This window comes from Caretta caretta, chromosome 19, assembly GCF_965140235.1.
Source record: "Caretta caretta isolate rCarCar2 chromosome 19, rCarCar1.hap1, whole genome shotgun sequence".
NCBI classification, from domain to species: domain Eukaryota; kingdom Metazoa; phylum Chordata; order Testudines; family Cheloniidae; genus Caretta; species Caretta caretta.
In genome coordinates this window covers 8708770-8733512 of record NC_134224.1, presented here as the reverse complement: position 1 = coordinate 8733512, position 24743 = coordinate 8708770, and the positions used below count along the sequence as shown (strand labels likewise).

General features: G+C 39.5%; 1 protein-coding gene across 2 annotated transcripts in view; it reads right to left on the bottom strand.

Moving 5' to 3' along the window:
- Window positions 1-24743, bottom strand: part of CLIC4 (chloride intracellular channel 4) — a 53796-nt gene that overhangs the window by 21976 nt on the left and 7077 nt on the right. For both annotated transcript variants that reach the window (XM_048826155.2, XM_048826158.2), the window contains exon 2: window positions 4798-4907. In XM_048826155.2, the coding sequence (XP_048682112.1) occupies window positions 4798-4907 (110 nt within the window). The remainder of the gene's footprint in view (window positions 1-4797; window positions 4908-24743) is intronic.

Sequence of the window (24743 nt, the reverse complement as noted above, 5' to 3'; positions counted from 1 at the left end):
CTACATGGTGCCTTACTCTGCACCAGCTAGGATGCAACATCTAACGAGCACCAGTGTGTTGCACACTAACTGGCCCATGTTTTTGGAACAGGACTACATTAATGCACATAAGCAAACTTTTAGCACGCACTAGCATGGGCCAATTAGAATTTAAACCCCAGCTGGTGCAGACTAAGGCACAGCGTAGATAGGCCCTTATTAACAGCAATTTGTCCATTTAATTATCTGGTGACAACAACTGAAATCTAGTCTGGATATTTACCATATTTTAGGAAAGTAATCTTGTCTGAACTCGATGGTTAACATGGACTATGGTAGGGTGTAAATTTAAAGCACAAAAGCTGCTCCTAATCATGTCCAAGTGTAGACTCTTTTATTCCAGACCTCTTGCTTCAGAATAACTGTCCACACACGGAGTTGATCAGGAACAACTCTGTGTGTACACAAGCCCTTAAAGTTGAATAGCGTAGTAAAAGCCGGGGCAGTGGGTTAGCATGATTGAGTGGTGTTTATCTGATACATGCTGAAGCAAAATCTCCAAGAATCACTGGATAAATACATTGGTAAATAGAAAACTTTCCTCCACCTTACACAGGCTATTGAAGATGTGATTTTATGTATGGGCAGTCCTTGAATGTTTAGGGGTGGAGGTTAGTTATGGATTGGGTGTCAATTTTATAAATTTGAAGAATAGTCTAAAAATAGAATCTCAAAAGGTGTAAACTAATGCTTCCAAACAGGATTTCTAAATTAAATTGAACACACACTTGCCTTGAATTTTATTACAAGCTTAACAGTTTTTACACTGCTCCAGTCATCAGAACAAGTTAAATTTCTGCACATAAAAAGTTGTTAGTGAAAAGGGAAAGAATAGAGCCTCTGTCTTTGACTGCATAGAAGCAAGAAACATTTGGTCTTACTGAAATGCTGGTATGTCTCATTTAATTCAGTCTGTGTGCATATCTTCTCGTGCCCCTAGTAACTAATAGTTGAACTGAGAACTGCAAAATATTCTTTTGTTTGCACATTACTATATTTAACACAATTTAGGAAAGGAAAATACACATCATAAAAAGTAAATCAAATAAGACTCAGTTCTTCTGGTGTATCCCAAAGTTACTTATTTGTGAACTTTTGTACCAAACCATGACCTGCTAAGACAACTACAGAATTCAATTAGAGCTCCCTTAGATCTTTCATTTAAGGCCAAACACTGACCTTATAGTGTCAAAAGTTAGTTAATGCAAACGAGGCCTGCTATTGTATACAATATATATATATTGTTTGCAAGTATACCCACAATTTCTAAGTTAGTGAGATAAATTAATGAGTGAAAAGTTCTCAGCACCTAATTTTCACAAGTTTGTGGCTGTCCATAACGGGACAAAACAGGAGTAGCAAAGTTTGGAAAGTGAAGCTTAAGAATATGTACAGCATGTTAAACTTGGGGGGGGGGGGGGGGGGGGGGAGTATAAAAGAGCATATGATACTCATTGAATACTGTATTCCTGGAAGCCATTCCTAATGGCACTATTATGAATATGGGGACAAATGCCAGCACCCGTTCTTCTCTTGGTAAATGGTAGAAAACCTACATGTAAATAAGGCTCCAATTTAATCAAAACATTCAACTACTCTTATGTGCCAAGCAGCACTACTGCTAGGCACTGGTAATCCAGGCACATTGATCAACAAGTTAACAGCAAAATGTTAGCCTTATTTTGAACTTTTTTTTTTAAACAAAGATTAACTTGATATCCCACCACTATTCAAGATTTTAATTACTTGTAGTGACTGCAGATGTGTCCCTCTATCACAGAGCACACATCCATCACTATAAGGTCAGGTACAAAACAAAATCCCAGCTGGTTTTCTCTAGTTCTATTTCTCAGTTTTGAATCTACTTTGCATTTTTTCCCCTAAATCAAAACCTAGAGAACTAGAAGGAAAGACTTATTAGGATGGAGAGAGGATGACTGCAAGAGGTTTAAATTAAGTTAAACCTGAAATTTCTTTCCATTAATGCCCAGATGCGAAGGGTATACAGAAACAATGCAATCTGAACAGAAATCTTTTGCATTTCTAATTACGTGTCTGACATGAGAAGAAGTGACCCAGATACTTCTGATGCTTATAAATACATAATGGGTCTATTAACATGGTCCTCTAATTTTTTTTTTCCAGAAGTTGCACTGGGTTTTTAAAGTACGCAATCAATAACAGCAATGAGAGCCCAGAGCTAAAACCCTGTAGAAGCCTGTTTTGGAGGGTCTACAAGCCACACAGTTAAATGGAAGGTTCAGTACATGTAGTTTATGTGAGTTGGAAGCAACACCAATGTTTACAAGGAAATCTTATCCAGCCCAAAGAACTTTATAACATTGCTACAAATGCAGGCATGTCAAAGACTTTTCTTTTAAATGTGTCCTGTTTCATGGCTGTATGAAGGAACAGTGAATACCTACACTGGATTACCAGTATGGAGTTAACCTCAATCTGTGGTGCTAAAAGGTTTCTGTTCCAATGCTAGCAATATCAACAAAAGCTAAATCAACTAGTTTGTTATTAGAAATAGAGTTCAGGATGTCTCATGCTGGCCTCCTTTTGCTAGACTTTTTAAAAAAGCTCTGACTGCAATATCCACATACTTCTTTGGTTTTACTCTTAGGCAAACACAATACATTATGTTCTTTAATATTACTTACAAACTTAATTTTTCCTATTGGGAGTAAAGTCTAGAATGCCATAGGCTTTCCTTTCTTCTACCACTTCAAAGTTAGCTAAATTGATAAACATTTGTTTTCAACCCAGATTAGTTTTATTAAAAAACTTACTTCGTACCACACACTAAAACAACACTCTACTGAACTTAACGTTAGGTAACACAGTGGGCAGAGTCAAGGCCTGGGAAATCAGGATACCTGGTTTTGTTTCCGGCTCTGTCACCATACGGTTCTGCATGTCCATTGAGCTAATCATTTCATTTCTGCACTACCGTTTCTCCATTTACAAATGGGCATAGGTTGATACAGACCTGATATTTGTAAAGTGCTATATAAGAGCAGACTATATTACATTGGATTTCTACTCATTCTCTTATTGGGAAAGTGTTCCTTCTACCAATGTAAGTTTGTGAAAATGCCATCTTTGTTTTTATTATGTGATGATAGCAGGGCTTATCTTAGAGATCTGAAAAGGAGGATTCTAAGAGTTGCGTCCCACAATCTGCAATTACCCAAAAAACTCATGGGTAGTTTGCCTGTAGGTCAGATGATCTTTAGGATCCATCCAACGATTCTTCATTTGGCAAAATTCCTTTGCAATGAATTATGAAGCAATTCTTATTTGTACAAGACCATACGTAAACTACTAAGTTATGCAGTAAGAGTACATCATTAAAAACCAGGCACAATCCAAATGCAAGGGCCATTCCATGCTGGGTTCTTTTCTGAATTATAGATTTTCATAATCTGTCATTACTGAATGTCCTGCATATTTATTATCCTGCAATACAATATTCACTTTCAATGGCTAATTGTAAGAGACCAACTTATCAGTGTGTTCTTTAAAGAAACTGGATTGGAAAAAACTCATCTGTTCTAGGAAATATTAAGGGTGTGTGCCTTGTGACAAAATATTTTTTAATTATACTGAGTGATTTTCTGTGTGGTGTGGTACAGAAAGGCTTTCCAACTTTCACTGTCATGCAATACAAATTTTCAGGTATGCTGGAAAGCTAAGGAAGCTATAACCACATTGGGTCATATAATTCCCACTAAGATACACTCCATTCACCCCTTGTTAATAAGAGCCAGGAATATATAAAGTGATCTGTGTGACAGAATATACTTTATTTTGTATCCTATTTATGGCATACACTACAGATGGCCTTTGGGAAGCAAGTGTATATTTCTCTCCTAGCTCACGGATACAATATTTGATTCTAGGTTACTGTCCCGTTTGTCTCACTCTAACCAGAATTGTGTTGAGCCACTCATATTAAAAAGGACAATGCCTTTGAGGTTCAGGGCATTATATTAACTCGACTCGATGAAGCTGCAAAAAAAAAAAAAAAAAAAGGAAACTTTGCTGAAAATTTGACAAGTGCTACATTTTGTGTGTCACGTGTGACAATTTAGTCATATAGATACAATTCAGTGTCTCACACAGGAATACGGTTGTTCTGTTAATGAAGCACTGATCATCTAAGCCTCTGTGCATGGCAAAAGTTTTCCAGATAAATGATCAAGCAAGCATAGCACATTAAAAATAAAAAACAGGAAAGATAAGAGTAACTGAGGCCTTGAGACCAATCTCCACATCTCAAAAAGGTAAGTAAATATAGGAATTTGTTCAAAACTGAAAGAGGCTGAATCAGCTTCTCAAACTGTGTATGGATTATGAGCCAGTTATCTATAGTTCTTGTTTAAGTCAGTGTCCTATGTTACTTGTTCAGTTATCAGTTAAGGCAGCATCCATTAACATGTCTTCCCATGCGTTAGCTTTGCAGAAGCCATCATTGGACATTAAAGCTGGCTTTCAATAATGTAAACAGATGTGAGAACTCAAATCAGGCAAGATCTTGCAACCATCATGCAGTGACAGACACCGCCAAATTAGTATTCGACCATAAGTGCTTTAGAGAATATACCCATGGCACAGTAATTGGTGCAAGAAGTCAGTCATGTTTGAAATAAGATGTACTAAGTAAAATTTGGAAGCCTTAGACCTACACAACACACATCAGATTGAGAAATGAAGCTACTGTACATTTGGCAGAGAAACAATGTTTCTTACCTCTTCAAGTCAACCGTTGTGACACTAAACACTACTCCCTTGAGCCACAAAATCATGAAAAGTCTCTGTGAAAAGGGACAGTTTCCTATGCTTTCACCATCACTGCCAGCCTGTGAAAGAGAAACAGGTCATTAATATCAAAGGGTAGCAGTAGCTGCACAATCCATTCATTCAGTGTCTCTCACACACACACACACCCCTCCCATTACTGGAAGCTCCTGAAATAAAAGCAGAGACTCAGCAGTAAGGTCTATGACTAAGTTTTACTCATCCTGTCTGCACCATGCCAGTACAGACGCTCCCCAGGTAACGCAAGACCTGACTTACACTAATTCACGCTTATGGAAAAAGCTCCGTAAGCCAGAAATAGGATTTTTGAGTTGCGGAAATTTTTACTTAATGTTTCCGACTTACGCAAAATTTGCGTTATGCAAGGCTTTCTAAAAGGGAATGATTGCGTAAGTTGGGGAGCATCTGTATTATGCACCATTAACAACTCCCAGAGTCTCATCCTGACAAACACTGGGCTCAGAGTAAAGACTGCGAAGGATTCTCTGGGAGCAGTCCTTTGACTGTTCAAAAGTCCTGCTCAAGTACCCGGAGGGATATCCTCAGATATTACCATACAATACCCAACGGAGGGGATTCCTCAGCATGCTTTAAATGAATATTTCCAGAATTGTTGTGTTTACCATCCTTAGTATAGTGCATGAAAAACAGATTTAAAAGCTTTATTAAAAATATTTCTATTAGACATCTGTCTTTCATTTTATCCTTTAACCCTCTGTGGCAGGGAGCTCTATCAATCCTATTGCACTTAAGTGGCTAGAGGTAGAACTTCCAGATTGGCTACACTGGGGGTTGAATGTACACGCCAAAGTATTATTTGTATTTAAGAATATCCTACAGAGTGTTAGATGCTGTCCACACAGGTAAGGCAAAATTCCTGTTCCAAAGAGCTTACCATCTAAGATAAGCAACATATGAAGGATGGGAATAGAGGGATAAGCCATACCATCAAAATGATATATTGTGCTTCCCAACTTCCCCTCTAAACAACTAACCTTGGTGAGTTAATTTCTCACAGGAGCCATGGTAGAAATATACATTGAAGATAAGGGAGTTGCTTTAGGAGTCCGTTTCCATGTGGAAGGCTGTCTCAAATAGAAGGTTTTGGTTTGAATCCAACACAGACTGGTAGTGATTGAAAGTTATCACCGGATGGCTGTTCAGCCACCTGCATAAAACCAAGTTGGGGGTGGGGGAAGTCTGTGTCCCATTCCCAAAGGACAGATGTTTATCTCACAAAACCATCAGAACAAATGGAACCGCAACTGACTTCCCCAAAGGGGGCGGGGGGTAGGGAGGGAGAACTGTATGAGCCATTGACATTGAATCCCCTCATCCCAAGAAGTCACAGTGAGGAACAAACAGGGCAGGGAGGAGAATTGCAATATATGCATTTTAATCTCAAGAGTATAGAAGACTTTCTACTCTCCCTCCCATCTGGCAGCACCATGCAAAACCCTACTCTCCCATGTGCTGGTGATGTGACTTATAAATACATTCAGGTAATAATAATATAAATACATTTACACTGTAAGACGGTGGTGAGCATTAAAAGGAGCATGACAGACACACTGGCCACACACATCTCCATCCTAAATAAGGTGCCAACCATGGGAAAAGCTACAGCTAATAACTCTTAAACTATTAGCTCTTGCCCAGGCACTGGTTTGTTGTGCTCCCAATGACTCAAAGGAAATCAGCAGTGAGGGATAATTAAGGAGAGGTGTGAAGTGCATGCCTCCCTTGGGAGCATCAACTTGGATGCCTGAATCTGTTTTGTTTGTTGCCAAGTTGCTTTTTATTAGTCATTTGTTATGACCTTTGTACGATGATTCTTTGCAACAAAGGCAGGACTGGCATTTTAGTAGAGATGTGAATTATACTGAGGTTTTGCATACTTGCAAAGCTGAGTAACCCATTTGCTTCTCATTTCCTTCAATGACTGTTTATGGATATTTTTAAACAGTTTTTGATGTACATAAAAATAGCTCATCTTTCAAGTATTAGATGAATCATGAGCTTTTTAACATTAAGTGGCAACTAAACTTCTTCACATGAACACACCTTTTGATGGCAACATTCCAACAGATCATTCTTTGTGGATCTTTCCATTTATTTCCCTTCTTTTGGGGAAAATTGCTATAATAATGTTCTACCGCACTTCTGGTACCCCTCATTGAGTGAGAAGTACTGCAGTCAGCCAATTGCAACTAGTGACTTTGTATCTCAATTATATTGTGGATCTTTTGATGAAAAGCAAGATTCACTATCTGCAGTTATAAGTGACATCATGGTAAATCTATTAAACATTGAAAAGTCAGGTAATTAGAACACTTGACCAGTAGTTCAAGAAAAAAAAAGGCCTAAGTGTTAAAGAAGTCTAGAAGCAATCTTAAGGTTTCATCAATCTTAGGGCTTTATGGTCATTAAATTCCTTTATTTTTAAGGTAAGAAATAGAAGTACATCTAAAGTTGACCATTAGAAGGATTCAGTTTTTAAGTTTGAAAAAGTTTTATCCTACCTACCTCCATAGAAGTCATCTAATAAAAATAAAAGATCATTGAACTGTTGCCAATTCATGACTATCACAAGTCCAGCTAGATTTGGAGTTTTGCTTGAAGTCCCAGCTCCTGGACTAATTACTATAAAAGAATCTCAGTTTTTATTTTGAAATGTAAGTTTCTAGCCCTCATGGTTCTGTAGACAAGCTTGAAAATGTCTAAAGGCTCAGAGACTAGAAAGCAACTGAAAACAAAATGTTTTTTTAAAACCTCATGATAAAATAATCTCATGATTTTGAGGGGCCTAACTCATGATTTTTGACACTTGGTATTGATCATAGTGTATCTGCCATCTGGGAACAGGCTACAGTAGAAACTCCTCCCCAGGGACTTTCCTCCATTTCGTCAGATTAGTCACCTGAGTTGAGAAGCAGATGGAAGTTTTGCAAAAAGCTCTGCTACTGTAATATTCAGTAATTGTCCTGGGCAGAGTTTCTTCATATAGATCCACTTCAATGAGGTTTATAAGCTTAGAAAAGCATCCTCACTCTGGGAACTCTTATGAACACTAAAGATGCAAATACGCTGTAGGAACTGGTACCCCAAAGACCCACCAGGTCCCGACAAGCTGCAGCACTTCTGCTCTACAGAAACAGAGTGGTTCTTGGACTCAGTGGTTCTGATCCTGTAAAACTCAATGCCCGCATCACTCTCAGCCTGCAGACTGCATGAAGTTCAGAGAGTTCACAAGTCAGTAAACAACTGCAGAAGTACCAGTAATCATTCAAACATTCCAAAACTCCTCAGAGGCACAAGCCCCCAAATAAGGACACTTGAACAAACAGAGTTTGGAATCTGCAGACCAAGTCACTTTTCAGACAGGATGTTGCAAAAGAGTCAGAACATTCTGCAACTAGTAAAATACTTATGAGACCGTTTTAAAAATCAGAAGTACCACAGGAGCTTCTGGAAGGCAGCCACTAGAAATTTCAGGTGGAGTTAATTGATTTTATTTTAAACACACACAAAGCCAGAAAGGAGTCACAAATCTGGTTTATAATGGAGACACAGCTATTGCCTTAACTGCAAACCTTGTACTAGGACTCCATCATCAGAGCTTCCTAATGATACTAAACTTCAACAACCCCTTTTCTCAGCATTTCTCCTCAAACACTAGTCTTGTTACCACAAATATCCCTTTTGTCAGGCTGCCCCCTTCTTTTGAATTATTTGCTACAGAAGGGACAGAAGACTGTTTTAGTCACCTTTTTACCATCATCATGTAAGATTTCAAGGAAGAGAAAGACAAAACCCAGGCTAAAGAATTGCAGATTGCGCCTCCTTAGTATAGCTCAAAGTAAAGTATTCAGTACCCTGGAGATACTAAATTTTACTGTATGCCAGTGGGAATGTAACGGCTATGATACTGAAACATGAAAAGTCTCTGTAAACAGCTCACCCCGTCCCACGACAGTAATCAGCAAGGAGCAACTCCTAAGGGAATGAACAGTATACTTTGGTCAGAGAATACTACAAACTAGCTTCTCACCACTAACATTTTCATTTAAAAGTATTCGTTCCTGTAGGTCCCATTGCACTAGTTTAACTGTTTGATTTCCCACGCCCCTTTGGTAGGAGAAGAATAAACTAAGCAGAAGGCCCATATAACCAAACTATGCCAAAATACTAGACAAATCCACAGAGCTATTCTACTGTGTACATGTAAAAATTGTCCAACACTCTATCAAATGACCTTCAGTAATAAAGTTATATATAGATGTTCCTATATCATAACATACTGGTGAGAATGGATTGTGCCACCAGGATCAGCACTCACTACGTAGCCAGTTTCAGATGAGAGTGCTTCTTTATGGATAGAGGGATCTCTAACACATGCTATTACCTTGGCAGTTAAATTCATGTCTTATGCATTATTGCTACTGAGAGCTTTTGCACAGATATAGCTTCATGAATGCAGTTCCAACAGGGCAAACCTCTACTGTGGATGCATGCCATGGTAGACTTTACACATAGCTGTAGTTATACTGGTGCAAAAAAGTATTCCTGGTCTACCCAAGTCTTACCATGTCAATAACGCAAAGGAGTTCCAGGATCGAACATGTTACACTTTACCGAGCACCACAGCATTTGGGCGAGTTTTTACTTACAGCAGTCTCCCTTTCAAGATTTATTTTGCCCAGTACGTTCAAGATTTCAAGGGTCTAGAACTATTCTCAATTCATTGAAAGGCTGGTAATAGTCCTTCCTCTTCACTTTTTGCAGAGGGTCTCAATCTTCCCTCAACTAGTAAAGAACCTGTTTCACGTAGCATGTTTGGCCAAAGGCCTTCTCTATATGTGGACTGGGAAAAACCTTCAATTACACAGCTTTACCTTGGGCTCTAGTAGATGAGGCAATCGCTTGGACTTTCCTACATGCCTTAAATGCATGGAAGATCCCTCCCACCAGATGAAGCATATTCCTAGCCTGAATGCTAGTCCCAGTGTAGGTAACTGAATCCACCATCTACTGGCAGTTTCTTCAAGGCTGTCCAAGATACAGGATTGCTAGTTAAATCCCATCGCTCCAAACTGGCATTCTGAGGATGCAGAAACACAGTTCTGATACATAACAGGCAAGCATCTGTACAGGACTTTATTTCACAAGTTAACTTGGTCATCGTAAAAAATTAAGTCTCACTTCACATAAGGAAGGGATCTGAGCATTGGCCTACTAAACCCAGGGTTGTGAGTTCAATCCTTGAGGGGACCATTTAGGGATGTGGGGCAAAAATTGGGGGATTGGTCCTGCTTTGAGCAGGGGGTTGGACTAGATGACCTCCTGAAGTCCCTTCCAACCCTGATATTCTATGATATGCTAGTCTAATGACTACAAGAGGGGACTGAGTAAGGGCTCATAAGCTCATTTGTGTGCCATACAACTTGTGACTTTGGACAAGGTCACTCCACCTCTGTGCCAAAAATGTAAGGTTTATCTCATAGGTGTGCTGAGAAGATTTGTAAAGTGCTTCGAAATGAGATGAAAAAGCCACAGTTTGCTAAGTGTACCAAACTAGAATGGCCAGGTTTGAAAACTGATAATTTAAAACAGCAAAAAGATTTTGAAATAATAAAAAAAAAAAAAAATCAAAGGATTGGCTATGAAAATGTCAATCTGCGCGAGAAATTACGGCTCAAGAAAAGGTGCCAAGAAACCATTAGCCTTGGCAGCCTCTGCTGCCTGTCAGCCTGATAGAAAGGAGTAGTAACATTCAGCTCCAAAATGATGTACTCACAGAGTGCAGAAAAGAATTTTAATGTTAATGACTTGCAGATGTAAAGCATTTCATATCTCACAATCTCTAAAAATTTATCAGCTGTGAAACTGGAACTGTTTCAAAGAAGCTTGGTGCTGGATGGAAGGCCATGTCTTCCATCACTTCAGATTTAATTCCACTGTAGAATTTCATGCACTGATAGTGAAAGATTACAAGAGCTGCAACCGGAATAGACAAATCTCAAGTGCAGCAAATAGTTTTGTTTAATAAGATCACCATGGGGACAGAACTAAGATTAGTCAGTTTGGAGCCCAAAGCAGGACTGCTTTTATATCTAGCTCGCAGGTCCAAAACTTAGTTAAAAGGATCTTAGTTAAAAACCACTGAACTGCACCAAAACAAATCTTAGAAATTTGAAAATATTCCAATCATTATTTCAAATATTTACTCATAAGCATGCTCTTAGAAAGCAGATGCAACATTCTAGGTAGTGTTACATTTAATGGCTACTACGATATCGCAGTGCACAATATATAACTTATGAGGCTGCTCCCACCCAAAAAAGGTGAAATAGATTAGAAATACAGTATTAACTTCTATTAGTCACTTTCCTCTCCCACCCCAAGTGCAGTTTTCAAATAAATAAGTAACTCCAATAGCATCTGCTTTCACTTAGCCCGTCTCGGTTTTCTGTATGATTCGAATCAGATGAGAAATATTACAGTCCACTAAACAACGTCCTGTGATTTAAATAAAATCTAGATCCATTTTTTTTAAAAATCTGCAGCAGAGGGGCTATAAATTGAATGCATGTTTTTGTCTACACACTAAAAATCTTGGGACATTTTGGAGTAAAAATTCTGAGCACATTCTGGAAAATGAAAGAATGTAGTGAGAATGCCAAGGAACTTTTGGCTTCAGTCCCGTTGAGCTAAGGAATTTTGCTATGTGACTGTTTGCATGAGAGGGCCATTTTTACATAGGCCTGATGTTTGACATATTTTGGGGGTACGGCATGTGCGATTTGTTACAATGAGAAAAAAGAGGAGCTACTCAAGTGGTATTTTGAAGACAAAACTTTGAGACAGATCTGAATTTTAGTTAGTTTTTCTTTCCATAATTAAAAACAAAGCATGTAAACAATTCTGGCAGTCAAACTAGCTTCACTCTGAACAACATTGGTAGGAGAGTTCTAACAGTCGGCAAAGTCCTCAAACCATTACATCATAACTGCACATTGATACTTGTGCTCAAAGCAAATGTTCTGTAGTGCACTGCAAAATATGGTGTGTAAATCAGTGGTTCTCAACAAGGGGTCCGGGGCCCCCCGGGAGGCTGTGAGCATGTTTCAGGGGGTCCACCAAGAATGACTGGTGTTAGACTCGCTAGGGCCCAGGGCAGAAAGCCAAAGCTCCACCACACAGGACTGCAGCCCAGGGCCCCAAGCCCTACCACCCACGGCTGAAGCAGAAGCCTAAGCTACTTAGTATTGCAGGGCCCCCTCTGGTGTGGGGCCCCAGGCAATTGTCCTGCGTGCTACCCCCTAACGCTGACCCTGGCTTTTATATGCAGAAAAACAGTTGTGGTACTGCTGGGCCACGGCGTTTTTATAGCATGTTGGGGGTGGGGGGTGACAGTGTCTCAGAAAGAAAGAGGTTGAGAATCCCTGGGTAAATAATTTTAGTTGTTAAATAAGTACTGATTGTCTCCACTGCAACAGGATGTTGTGCTGAAATACAACAATAATCCTGGGAAACAATGTAACAGTACTTTGGAATTCTGTAGCACCTCACCTATGGACTTCAAACAACAAGAGTGAAGTCTCAAATCTGTGAGCTAGATCTTTTTATAGATGGGTAAATTGAGGCATGGCAAGGTTAAATGACTCTAGTCACAAAGCAGATCAATGGCAAAACCAGGAAGAGACCAGAATTCAGCTCTCAGCCCTGTGGCTTTAACCATTTGACTATATTCCCTCCCTATTCAAACAGGGAATTGCAATGCTAAAATTAACTAATAGAGTTAAGCCTAGATGCCCTAGTTTTGCTCCAGACTATATTTTGTGGGGAGGGAAAAAGTAAGGAAAAGAGGGATTTCAGCACATTAAGTTAACATCTGAAATCAAGCCCACTGCTCCCCACCTCCATAAAATGCAATGACACTTACTAGCTTGCCGAAGACACCATGAAATTATGCATAACTGAGATCACGCTGCAACATTCTATGGCAGCTTCAGTGAGCCAAGTACCACCAATTCACTTCACATTAGGGAGGAAAATATTAAGTGTTGATTTATTTCTGTGCTGAATTACATAAGAATGGCCATGCTTGGTCAGACCAAAGGTCCATCTAGCCCAGTATCCTGTCTTCCAACAGTGGCCAATGCCAGGTGCATCAGAACAGGTAATCAAGTGATCCATCCCATTGCCCATTCCCAGCTTCTGGCAAAGAGAGGGTAGGGACATCATCCCTGCCCAACTTGGCTAATAGCCATTGATGGACCTATCCTCCATGAATTTATGTAGTTCTTTTTTGAACCCTGGTATAGTCTTGGCCTACACAACATCCTCTGGCAAGGAGTTCCACAAGTTGACTGTGCATTGTGTGAAAAAAATACTTCCTTTTGTTTGTTTTAAACCCACTGTCTATTAATTTCATTTGGTGACCCTTAGTTCTTGTGTTGAGAAGTAAATAACACTTCCTTATTTACTTTCTCCACATGCCATGATCTTATAGATCTCTAACATACCCCCTTAGTTGTCTCTTTTTCCAAGCTGAAAAGTCCCAGTCTTATTAATCTCTCATCATACGGATGCCATTCTATCCCCTAATCATTTTTGTTGACCTTTTCTGAACCATTTCCAATTCCAGTATATCTTTTTTGAGATGGGGCGACCACATCTGCACACAGTATTCAAGATGTGAGCATACCATGGATTTATATAGAGGCAATGGAGGAATAATAATCTGCTTGGAATCATTTAGCACAGATCTGATCTTTTATTTAATGCTTTGTCACTTAACTGGCAAACATAAAACTAATTTTAGTAAAAAGAAAAGGAGTACTTGTGGCACCTTAGAGACTAACCAATATATTTGAGCATGAGCTTTCCATGAGCTAACCAAATATATTGGTTACTCTCTAAGGTGCCACAAGTACTCCTTTTCTTTTTGCGAATACAGACTAACACGGCTGTTCCTCTGAAACCTAATTTTAGTAAAGACTCTCTCAGAATCATCACGCAAGTAATAAATGAAAAACCATGATGTAGGGCTATTTCTAATGGATATCACTAAATCATGCCAGTGTCATCAATTGTAGGGTTTGTATCGATAGTGGACAAATATGTGTTTCTTTCAAATCAGACCTAACTTTGCACAAATAATTTTAACAAAGGTTTAGGAGAACTTCATACTTGCAGCACTCTTTCCACTCATCCATTAATCTGAATCACCACACCTTGGCATTTCATTTGTACAGTGAGAGAGATTAGAGGCAAGGGTTATCTTAACTCTCATGTTGTGCAGATAACATGACATTTTTCACCTGCAAGTGAATATTTTACTCATTAAAGATTAAGGGATCACTAGCTCCAAAAAACTTATCTTGTCAAGAAAGGTACGCTGCTGACACCCGAAGTGTAACCTTGCCCCTGAACTACAATGTAGTCATGCACAGTTTAAGAGATGACACTGACAACAGCCTGGATGCTAAGCTAGAAACTTTTCAAGCTACAGCAGATTCATTATGGTAGATGATGCGCAGTTCTGTGAAGAGAAATTTTTATATTTCCTTCAAGTTGCTTCTGTGCTAATTTAACACTGTTTAGAAAAAAATGGCAAAACAGGCTCAATCGCTTTATAACGTAACTGACGAGTACATTAAAATACTCTATAGTATGTAAAATCTTAGTAGAAAGGGACGGGTATTCAAACATCATAGCCGAAGTCTTTATAACCACCTCTGCAATATTTTTTTTTGGCATCATTTTATAGAAGAAAGGAGGAGCAAGAGAGCCAAAGAATGGAAGTAGAAGGGAGAGTTTTAGCTCCCCTGCCCCCCCCCCCAAAATAAAGCTAACAGGAGAAACACTATAGCAATTGGGCAAATATATCAGCAGGTATTGTTAAGAGGGCAATGAGAACCAGGACTATCACAGCCCACAGCTTCATTTTTTAAATTACTGACTGCTCCCCTGTCAAAGAGTTTGGTCCAAATGAGAGGGTAAGCTGGCTGGGGGAAAAAAAAAAAATCTACCACTCCACTGACAGCTGGCTCAGAAGCTAGGACTGGATGACGGGATGAGTCACTTGAAATTGCCCTGTTCTGTTCATTCCCTCTGAGGCACTTGGCACAACCCACTGAGAGAGACAGGATACTGGGCTAGATGGACCACTGACCTGATCCACTATGGCTATGCTTATGTTCAGCTGTGAAATATCTTAGATTTATTTTTCCCCTTCATATCCATTCCTACCCCTCCCCTCCCCCCCCCTTTTTTTTTTTAATAGAACTGGATAGCATGTGGTTCTTCAGCTCAGCAGGACAGGAACTGGAATATAAAAGAGCAGTGTGGAAATATGTAGGAGGAGTTTGAAGGCCATGTAACATAATGAGGAACTTATGGAACCAGAGTATCATTAAATTTGGGGTATAATTCTGGACTCAAGGTAGAATTGTTTCAAATAGCAAATCAGTAACAGGGACACGCTATGAGGCAGAAATAATAAGGTCAAAGTGCATGCAGTGGGATATTTAATATATCCCAGCCTCTGGCTCTGTAAATAAAATTGAGGCAAAGGGCAGAATGTTGGAAGACCTTGCACAGGATTATTTCCTAATTCATCAGTAACTAGCCAGGGAAACTTTCCCAGATTTGATATGCCAGAGAGCAGAGAAAATGAGGTTTGGAAGAAGCGGGGCAGGATTGGGGGTGCAAAATAGTAAAAAAATCTGAGTAGTCTATTGTGAAAGAAGGTAAATACTGAGGCTGCTGGATACATTAGTGAGAGAACTCCCTGCCCCTTGAATAAAAAATTTAAATGGATTTGAGGACTCAATAAGTTTCACCTCTGGAGACTGATGTCACACAAATGACTAAACAGAGCAGGAAGAAAACCTGGGCTCTGCAATACTGGGACAGCAGAGATGTTGCCAGTCAGGATAGAAATATACTAGAGAAGTTATGAGGAAACCAGCATGATGCACCAGGTACTGGGCATGCTAGCAGAGTTAGCTTGAACTTCATGAGCAGTAAGTTTACCCACAAAAAAGTTAAATAAAACACTGGATCCACATAGGATTATAGATGGAGAAGCAGTTTTAGATGGATTAGTGAGGTAATTCATGGAGTGATCAGAGGGGAAAAATGTATGCAGCTTTTTGAAAAATCCCACAGAGAGATGAAAGGGTATGAAAGATTGGTTTAGAGGTCCATACACAAATACCTAAAACTGTCCAGTACTACTGGTTCAAATCCAACTTGGACCTTTATCTTACCAAGCTGTATAAATAGAGTTCCATATAGTTAACCATGTGAGTCTTTCAGATAAAACATAAAAACTAGTGTCCATGCAAGAACTATACAAGATTAAGCGTTTGCTATTGCACTGACCAAAATGTCCCATGTCCCTACTGTTGTAGAGCATGCTGTGTGCCAGTTATTTGTTGTTCTCTGCTGAGAAATGGCTGAATCTCAGTGACATTATATGCACTGTGAATAGTTTGCAAGGCATTTAGGATCACTTCAAGATGAAAGTGCTCTGTCTAAAATATTAATGCAGTGTCATCCAAAAAACCCAAGTGTCCAATTACAGTGGCAGTTCAGGAAAGCAAAATGTATTCTGAATCCAACATGCAATGCTCCCACTTGCTCACAATTAACTTGCATATTTCCAGGATTTTCTTTGGACTCTGCACTTTGCATGGAGTGGAAAATACAGTAGGCAGATAGATATAGATACACACACACCATGAAAAGATGGGGGTTATGCCCAAATAAATTTGTTAGTCTCTAAGGTGCCACAAGTAGTCCTTTTTCTTTTTGCTGATACAGTACAGACTAACACGGCTACCACTCTGAAAAGTGGGAAGCTAGTGACCAACGAAGTTGATATTGCTGAGAGCCTGAAAGAATTCCTTGCCATAATATGCAAGAGAAAAACTGAAGGTCAGGACAACAAAGAGGCCTAGTCCACACACAGAGCTAACAGCCAGCAAGACTTCATTTCACAAGGCAGAGACTTCTCAGAATGCCATAAAGATCTTCTTGCCAAGTTTCAGCCTAGAGCAAATATGTTTTACTGCAGAGTTACTGTGAACTTATATTAGTTACTGAACTGGTAATCAGAACACTGGCAAGCCCTTAACAACGGTGGTAGATGCAGGTCCTGCTATAATACAAGAACTCAGAACATCTATGTTGTGTGTCTCCAAGATGCACTGAAATGGAGCAGTTGAGTCATTCAAATTCTAAAATTGAAGCTGTCTATTTTAGATCCACTTTACCGAAAGCACTGTTAGCCCGTTTTCCACTCACCTCTCTCCATCGCAGATGTTCTGTTCCTTATATGCATGGGGGTAACACAGAGCTAGAGAAGCCAACTGCAGGCAAACCATTAACAAATGGAAGTGTGATTCTTTGGAGTTAAATCAATTGCTAAGGAGCAAATCTCTCTAAAGGAATCACTTTGGAGTGAGCCCGTTGTATTTCAGTATCTGTGCAACAACCACCTTTTGAGGATCCCACCACTGCACCTTTGTAATGGTGGCTTCTACAGTGTGATATTAACTTCCCACCCACATTCATTTCAGAACAGCCCTCCCCACTTTTAAGGCCTTTGTAATTAATTTTTCAGGGAGGTACTGTGCTCTAGTTAGGGAAATAGTCATTGGCAACATCCTGCCTACCTCCTTTCCTGCCTCAGGGAGCAGGGCCAAGGAGACCCAATTACTGCAATCTTCCCCCCGCACCCAGCCAAGCTCCCCAATGAGGCAGTCGATAAAGGGGTGAAACAGGAGACAGACAGTTCCTTTTGCCTCTAGCTTTGCTCAGCCTAACTCTTTCCTTGAAGCCTGCCATGGAAACAGCTCTGAAGGGGAAGCAGAGCTGAGGGGAAAGTCTGCCCAAAAAGCAAACCTAGTCCAGAGAGACAGCTGGGAATTAGACACATCCAGCACAAAAAGTCAGAAATTTTAACTCGAATTTGGAATTTTCCCTCAAAAAAGAACTGGCCCACTGCTGTGGAGGCAGATAAGGGGTAGGGTGGGGAGAGAACACGTCACTCAGCTGGTGACTGTGACTGACAGTTCTACTCCCAAGCTGCAAGCAGGCTGAAGTATTATTCACTGTAAGTGAGCTATAGCTCACGAAAGCTTATGCTCAAATAAATTGGTTAGTCTCTAAGATGCCACAAGTGCTCCTTTTCTTTTTGCGGATACAGACTAACACAGCTGCTACTCTGAAACCTGTAAGAGCTACGTGGATCTTAACATGAAGAAGAAAGTAGTACATCTACAAGAACCAACCATATGGGGATAGAACAGAACACATTTCAGAACATTTCCCTCTAAGCCAGCGTTCTTCATAACCTCTGTGTGGCAGGGTATTAGAGCTAAGATTTGGTAAAATCAAAACATTCACTAACTAGTTTATGCTGTTTACATTTCTTTGTTCCAGTTTGGGAAGTTTCCTGCAGTACACGTCTGTCATGTTTATGAGATCCAAAACTCATTCCTCTGATATCTTTTGTCCATAGATAAGACACGTTCAGCAACTGCTTAGGACCAAAGTTGTTTATCTCTTGAGGGCAAATTAACCAATGGCAGACTCTCAGCAAAATGAGACCAAACAAAGGCAAATCTCAGTTTCAAGATGCGGAATATCTGAAAACTTCTATAAAAGCATAAAAATACAGCAGTTTGATTAACTAAATATTAAGCAGAAATCAAGAAAAACCACAGGAGATTTGGGCTTATATAAATATTTAGTGAGACTGTGTCTAAGCACACTCAGGTCTGTTTCCGGTATTTAGTACAGAAAGCTTTATATGTATTCTCAGCTCAATCCACAAAGTTCTAAGCACAGAGTACAGTTATAACTAACAAGTTTAGGGCAAAAATTGAGCTCTCAGATTCACACTGCAGGTCCGATGAAGCAATCTGGGTTTCTTGTCTTCCTTTGCCGCATCAGAGCTATTTGAAAAAGAACCAATAAACATTAAAAAAAAAGTCTGGGTGTATAGATGTTTGGAAACATATCCTACTGAAATGCCTAATATTAAACTCTGGAAGTTGTGTAAAATAACTTACTATGTGAGAGCTTTAAATATCTAATTCTTCAAATTTACCTCTGCCCACCATATTCCTTTTCCTGGGCAGACATACCTAGAGCATATTACAGACTATTGCCAATGCAGGAAGGGCAGTGCCACTACGTTATGCCATTTCCTCAAAAGTCCTATTTTCTATTAAAAGAACCAGAGCAGTATAATTATACACTAAACGCATCCTACATTACCAGTTACTGAGGAACACAAACTGGTTTAGTATTCAGAAAATGAAATATTTCCAAAATTGCAATCTAATTTATATAAGAAAGGACAAAATTAGTAACTACAGGTATGTATTATTCTCAGGCCAATTTTACCCAAAAAACCCTTACAAGAGTGAAGGGAAACAAACATTTAGTTCAAGAGTTTCCAAATAGGAGAACTAGCATATTTACAGTCACTTCTATAGCTTTCTCCTTCTGCAACTTCAGAGGAAACACACCAAGGAATGAATGAATGAATCTACAGCAGCTAGACTATAGCCTCCTCTACACACAAAACTTGTGTCAATTTAGTTAAGTCAGAGCAACCCCCTTGTTTGGGCACTTAAGTCAATTTAAGAGTGACTTAAGTTAATTCCATATAAATTAATTCCTTATTGCCTTAAGCTAAATTGATATAAGGTATTCTTCAATCTCAAAAGTGAGAATTCTTATCTGTATAGCAAAGATCATCAAAAGTAACTTTGGGCAAGTCTCAAATATCCAGAGCCTTTTTAGGCAGACCTATCAAAATGAAAACAAAAAATGGACAAATCTGAAAACCAGAAGTTATAGTAGGGCTAATAAAAGTACATTAACCAGACTGTAGCAGAATTTTGTATTGATTCAGTGAAACTGGAAGGGAAGTGAGAGGGACTGAAAGGCTCAAAAGATTGACAACAGGATCTGGAACATCTCTCTTACAAGTTATTAGCTGAAACCTGGCCTAGGTAAGAAGTGACAAAAGATTATTGCTGCCTGATGACACTCTGGTGGTCCTATATGAAATTAGTTGGTGATCTTTTTAAGTAATCCCTGGCCACATCAGTTGGTATTCTTCTGTGTAACCTCAAAAGCAAAGGAAAGAATGGAGTGAACTACCCCTCCCTCTCTGTACTTAACTATCACCAATGCAGGGATAGGAATCTCCACCTTAAACCCAACATTACACCTTTCAAATAAACCACCACAATACAAAGAGATATTATTGTACTAGTAACCAGTATGAACCAGAATTGATGATGCGATTACTTACTGTCTTTAGTTCCTTAGAGCTCTACAAGAAAGGAAAGGTGAGACTTTTTTTATGGTTCCAGAAGAATTATGTTTGCCATTACCCAATTGTCAAAGTGCAATTCTGTTAAAAAAAAATCTGGGGTTTTCATGGCAGGATATTAAAATATATAAGTTGTTCTTATTTTGTTATTCATCAGGAACTCATCCTTATGGGAATCAGCTAAGTGGTCAGGTCAAAATCTACATTACATACAGGTCAGTCCTTCAGTGGACAAAGGAATGTAATCACATGAATAAAAGCTTGGATTGTGTGGAATATTCTACATGCATGAAGTTTTCTTGCCTTGCCACAACACCTATTAAGTAATGGCGTGAAAAACTGGCACATCAGATATTCTACTGGTGTCTCTCCTCGGCAATCTCTACTTGTTGAGTGCAAATTCTCTGAGAAAATGAGCCAGGCTTTTGTTACAAAAGAATAAAGTAATAGGTGATAAAACTGACTAAAATCCACTGTGTGTAATAGGTTGACATAAAATGTTACAATATTTTAGTGGAAATCTAAGTACAAAGTTAACTGCACTCTGGTGAGTTTGTTCAACAAAGTGCTTGGAATTCAAACTTGCATACTTAGCACAAGAGCTTGGAACAGCTATTGTGAGAGCTTTCCCCCCCCTCCCTTAAGTTTGGTAGGGTACAGCATGTGCTCTGGCTACAGCACAAGAGACCTACTCCCTAGCTTTGGCCTGCCCTCCTCACAAAATACAGCAATGGCTCATAAAACTGTAGTAGAAAGAATCATATCCCCAGCCACTGGACTTCAGAAACATGAATAAAGTTGACAGTTAAAGGTTTATAACTTGGTAGGTGTGCAGAGTAATGCAAAAAAACTTCTGAGTATTTTGTAATCTAATCTATAAATTAAGGGGAAAATGTTGGGTAAATTAGTGGAGTGGAATGGTAAAAACAAAGCACAGAAGGCAAAAACTCTTGGAAGAGCAATTTTTGTTCAAACAAAATATAAGTTCAAGTCATTCAAGTTGTCATGTTAAACTGTTTTCATAATTATAATCCTCGTGGATCAGGAGAGTTATAGGCAATGGGGAGTGCTCAGGTGACACTTAATGTCATAACGCTAGGCAAAAGTAGAAAGTTAAGGGGTCTGATATTCTGATAAAGCCAGAAGAATATGACTAAACAATAGGATTCCAAAGTCTCACAGTTGCCTTATGCTTCATATCAGGAATGCGCATGTGAAAAAAATAATTCAAGCTGTTAAAGCCAATCAAAATGAAGCACTGACACTGCACATGCTCTGGAGTTTTCCATATCTGTAGGGGGAAAACAGCAGCATCTTAGTTGACAAAGCTCTTTTTTAAACAGCCGGCACACTAGTAGATTCATCTGGAGCCATCTTTTCGAGATGGAAATCTGCAATTATATCTTCAGCATCTGCATGCACTCTATTCGCCTTAGAATAGATTATGGCAAACCTATTTCTCATCTACTGGGAGCGAATACACCTCAAACCCATCATTAAAACAATTATCTGTATGGCCTGTTCTGCTAGAGAGAAATATAGCCTAGCTCTGAAAGTTTTTTTTTTTTTAAAAATACTTGCATTTGTTGAACTTCTCTATAGCCACACTGATTCTTTGTAGAAACTATTTCCTTTAAATAAAGGAAGCTCAACATGCAGACCAACAGGCCCTTGCCAATCTGGTAATATTTTAACAGAGCCAAAAATATAAAAGGGGGAGGGGAAGGAATCTGAAGCCGATCCAGTAGCACTGACTGATCTCATTAGGTCTTCTCATGAAATTATACAGATGTGACTTCACTCCTGGGTTACACTCCTATATTTAGTTTATACCTAATATGGACATTTAAACTACAGAACTGAAAACCATTTCCTTTCCTTGCATAAAGAAGGCCCCTTGGCCCTTTGTCTAGCCAACAATACAAAGATTAAGTTTGGTCTCTTTAGAGCACTGCAACACAAAAAGCCTTGTAATTAATGTGGAGTTTGGTTTAATGTTTTAAACTTTAATATAAGCAAATGCAGCATTCTACACACTGAAATCAGACTGTGCCACAACAGCAAATTTTTACTTGAAATGGAAGATATTCAACCTAAGTTTTATAGCTACTTTCCTCTTTAGCAAGAGACCGATAAAGGAGTTTAACAGAACCAAAGACTAAATTTCTGCCTGAAGTCACAGAAGTATGAAACTTAATCAGGAAGTTTCCTGAAGATCAAGAATATGTTCAGGCACTCCGATACCACTGTGATCAGCACAATATAAGTGGACTGCCTTTTTGAGTACTAAGTGTTTCAAGGGTGGAATAGATCAAATCGGAGCAATTTTACAAATTAAGTTTATTCACAGTTTCTGAGTAGCTCCAAGAAAAACTTTGTAAATAAAACCTATTAATAAAGATCACTTTATATGTTTTCCCATCATCAAAGTGCTTTACAAATAAGTTGGGTTTTGTTACAAATATAGATTTACATCAGTTTTCTGTGCAAACTGTCCCCCGACAGAGATCTTGCTGCAGTAGGGCATCCAAAGCAAAATTACTAACTCAGTTTAGTTTCACCTATATCCTTGGTCCAAGCTCAGTCCTTCACTCCCTAGTCCAACAGAGTGAGAGTACCATGAAAGCCATATGTTTTGGCCCAGAACACCGCCCCTACATTGCTCAAGTGACCCTCTTTGGATAATCCAGGACAAAAGGCCAACAACCTCCAGAAAAAGTTGAAGCAGCCAACCTCAATTACAGGGGACTGGTTGATATAGAGAACCTCTACCCAAAAAAACATACCAGTTACTGACAGGTATACAAGTTCCACTCAGACTTCATTTTAAGATTAAATATCCTTCTAAAAGATGTGTTTAGCTCAATCAGGATTTATGGGCTTGATGCAGGAATCATTAGGTGAAATTCTATGGCTTGTGTTTTGCATGTCAAGCTAGGTGTCATAATTGTCGTCCGGGTTGTAAAAATGTGTCTATGAACCCATGAGTAAATTCTCACAAGCCAACCAAACAGGAAATGTTAACACAAATTCAAGTCCCCAATTGCCCCTTTTGAAAGGGTTAAACTTTTTAAACAAATATGCAACCTCATGAAGTACAAAAGTCATTCTGTCTCAGAAGCACAGAACTTACTATTTAACTAGCCGCTGCACTAACAAACGCAGATGTTATAATGAAATGCAACTCAGAGCTCGCGCCTTCTCTGGAGAATGAGAAGCACTCAGCTCATGGGTCTAGGTAAAGAAATTAGGTTCTGCATCTCCCTTTTTGTTGTAGTAGAACTCTCTTTGCTAGTTCATTCCAACTCAGCCTATGCATGGCTAGTGTATTCGATTCATATAGCTGTCTGACATAAGCTACTTCCAGTCTCTGAACAAGGTCTGAGACACTGGGGACAAAACACCAAGAAAGGCCTGCAGTGGAGATGTGAAAAGCTAGCTGTAGAGAACGGGGAATTTTCTTCTCTGTCCACCCTGGGGATAAGTATGCAAAGGAAAAAAAGGAATCATTGTCATTCCAACTATTCTTATAAGGAGAACTGTTTCTTCCATCAGGTAGTCCGACTGCCTCCTCCACAAGTTAGTTTATGCTCGCTATCCTGCACTGCTCTGGTTCTCAACCAGCGGTCCAGGGCCCCTGGGGGGACCGCAAGTTTCTGGGGGTCCACCAAGCAGGGCTGGCATTACATATGCTGGGACCCAGGGCAGAAAACCAAAGCCCCACTGCTGAAGCCTGGGGCCCAGAATCCTGCCACCAGGGCTGAAGCCTGAGCAACTTAGTTTCACTGGGCCCCCTGTGGCATGGGGCCCCAGGCAATCGCCCTGCTTGCTATCCCCTAATGCTAGTCCTGGCTTTTATATGCAGAAAAATAGTTGTTGTAGCACAGATGGGCTGTGGAGTTTATAGCATGTTGGGGGTGGGGGGGGGGCTCAGAAAGAAAAAGGTTGAGAACCTCTGCTGTACTCGACAGCGACCTTGAGTCACTTCAGGTAATCATTACCCTTGCAGCCTAACTTCTTAGGATGCTAATACAGTACTGTCTTCAGGGTACTGTCAATGAAAGATTATCTGAAACTATGGACTCTCCCACTCACTTCTAAGGGTAACTCGTGAGTTTACACAAACATTCCTCACAAGTGTGCTACTTTCCAGCAGTCAGCTAGCGTCACCTTCTCAAATACTTACATTCGACCTCTGATGTTGCATTCATAAGTACTATATTCCCATGATTCTGTGCATTCCCTAATATACTTATGATTAGGGACAATGACGTTAAAAAAATGCATCTCAAACATCAATGGATTCAGTCTGCCATAGCCTTTGATGTGCTTTTCTGTTTACTGATCTCTATTAGGGTGATGTGCTGAAACTCTTTGTTCTACTGGGTGTCAAAATAGTCACAAGGTTTGTGTACACAAAAGCTTTTCATTTTCCCCCCCTTTATTGCTTATACAGTACTAATAAAGCTCCCAATACACAGGGTGAGATGCTTCCCATCTGAAGAGGGTT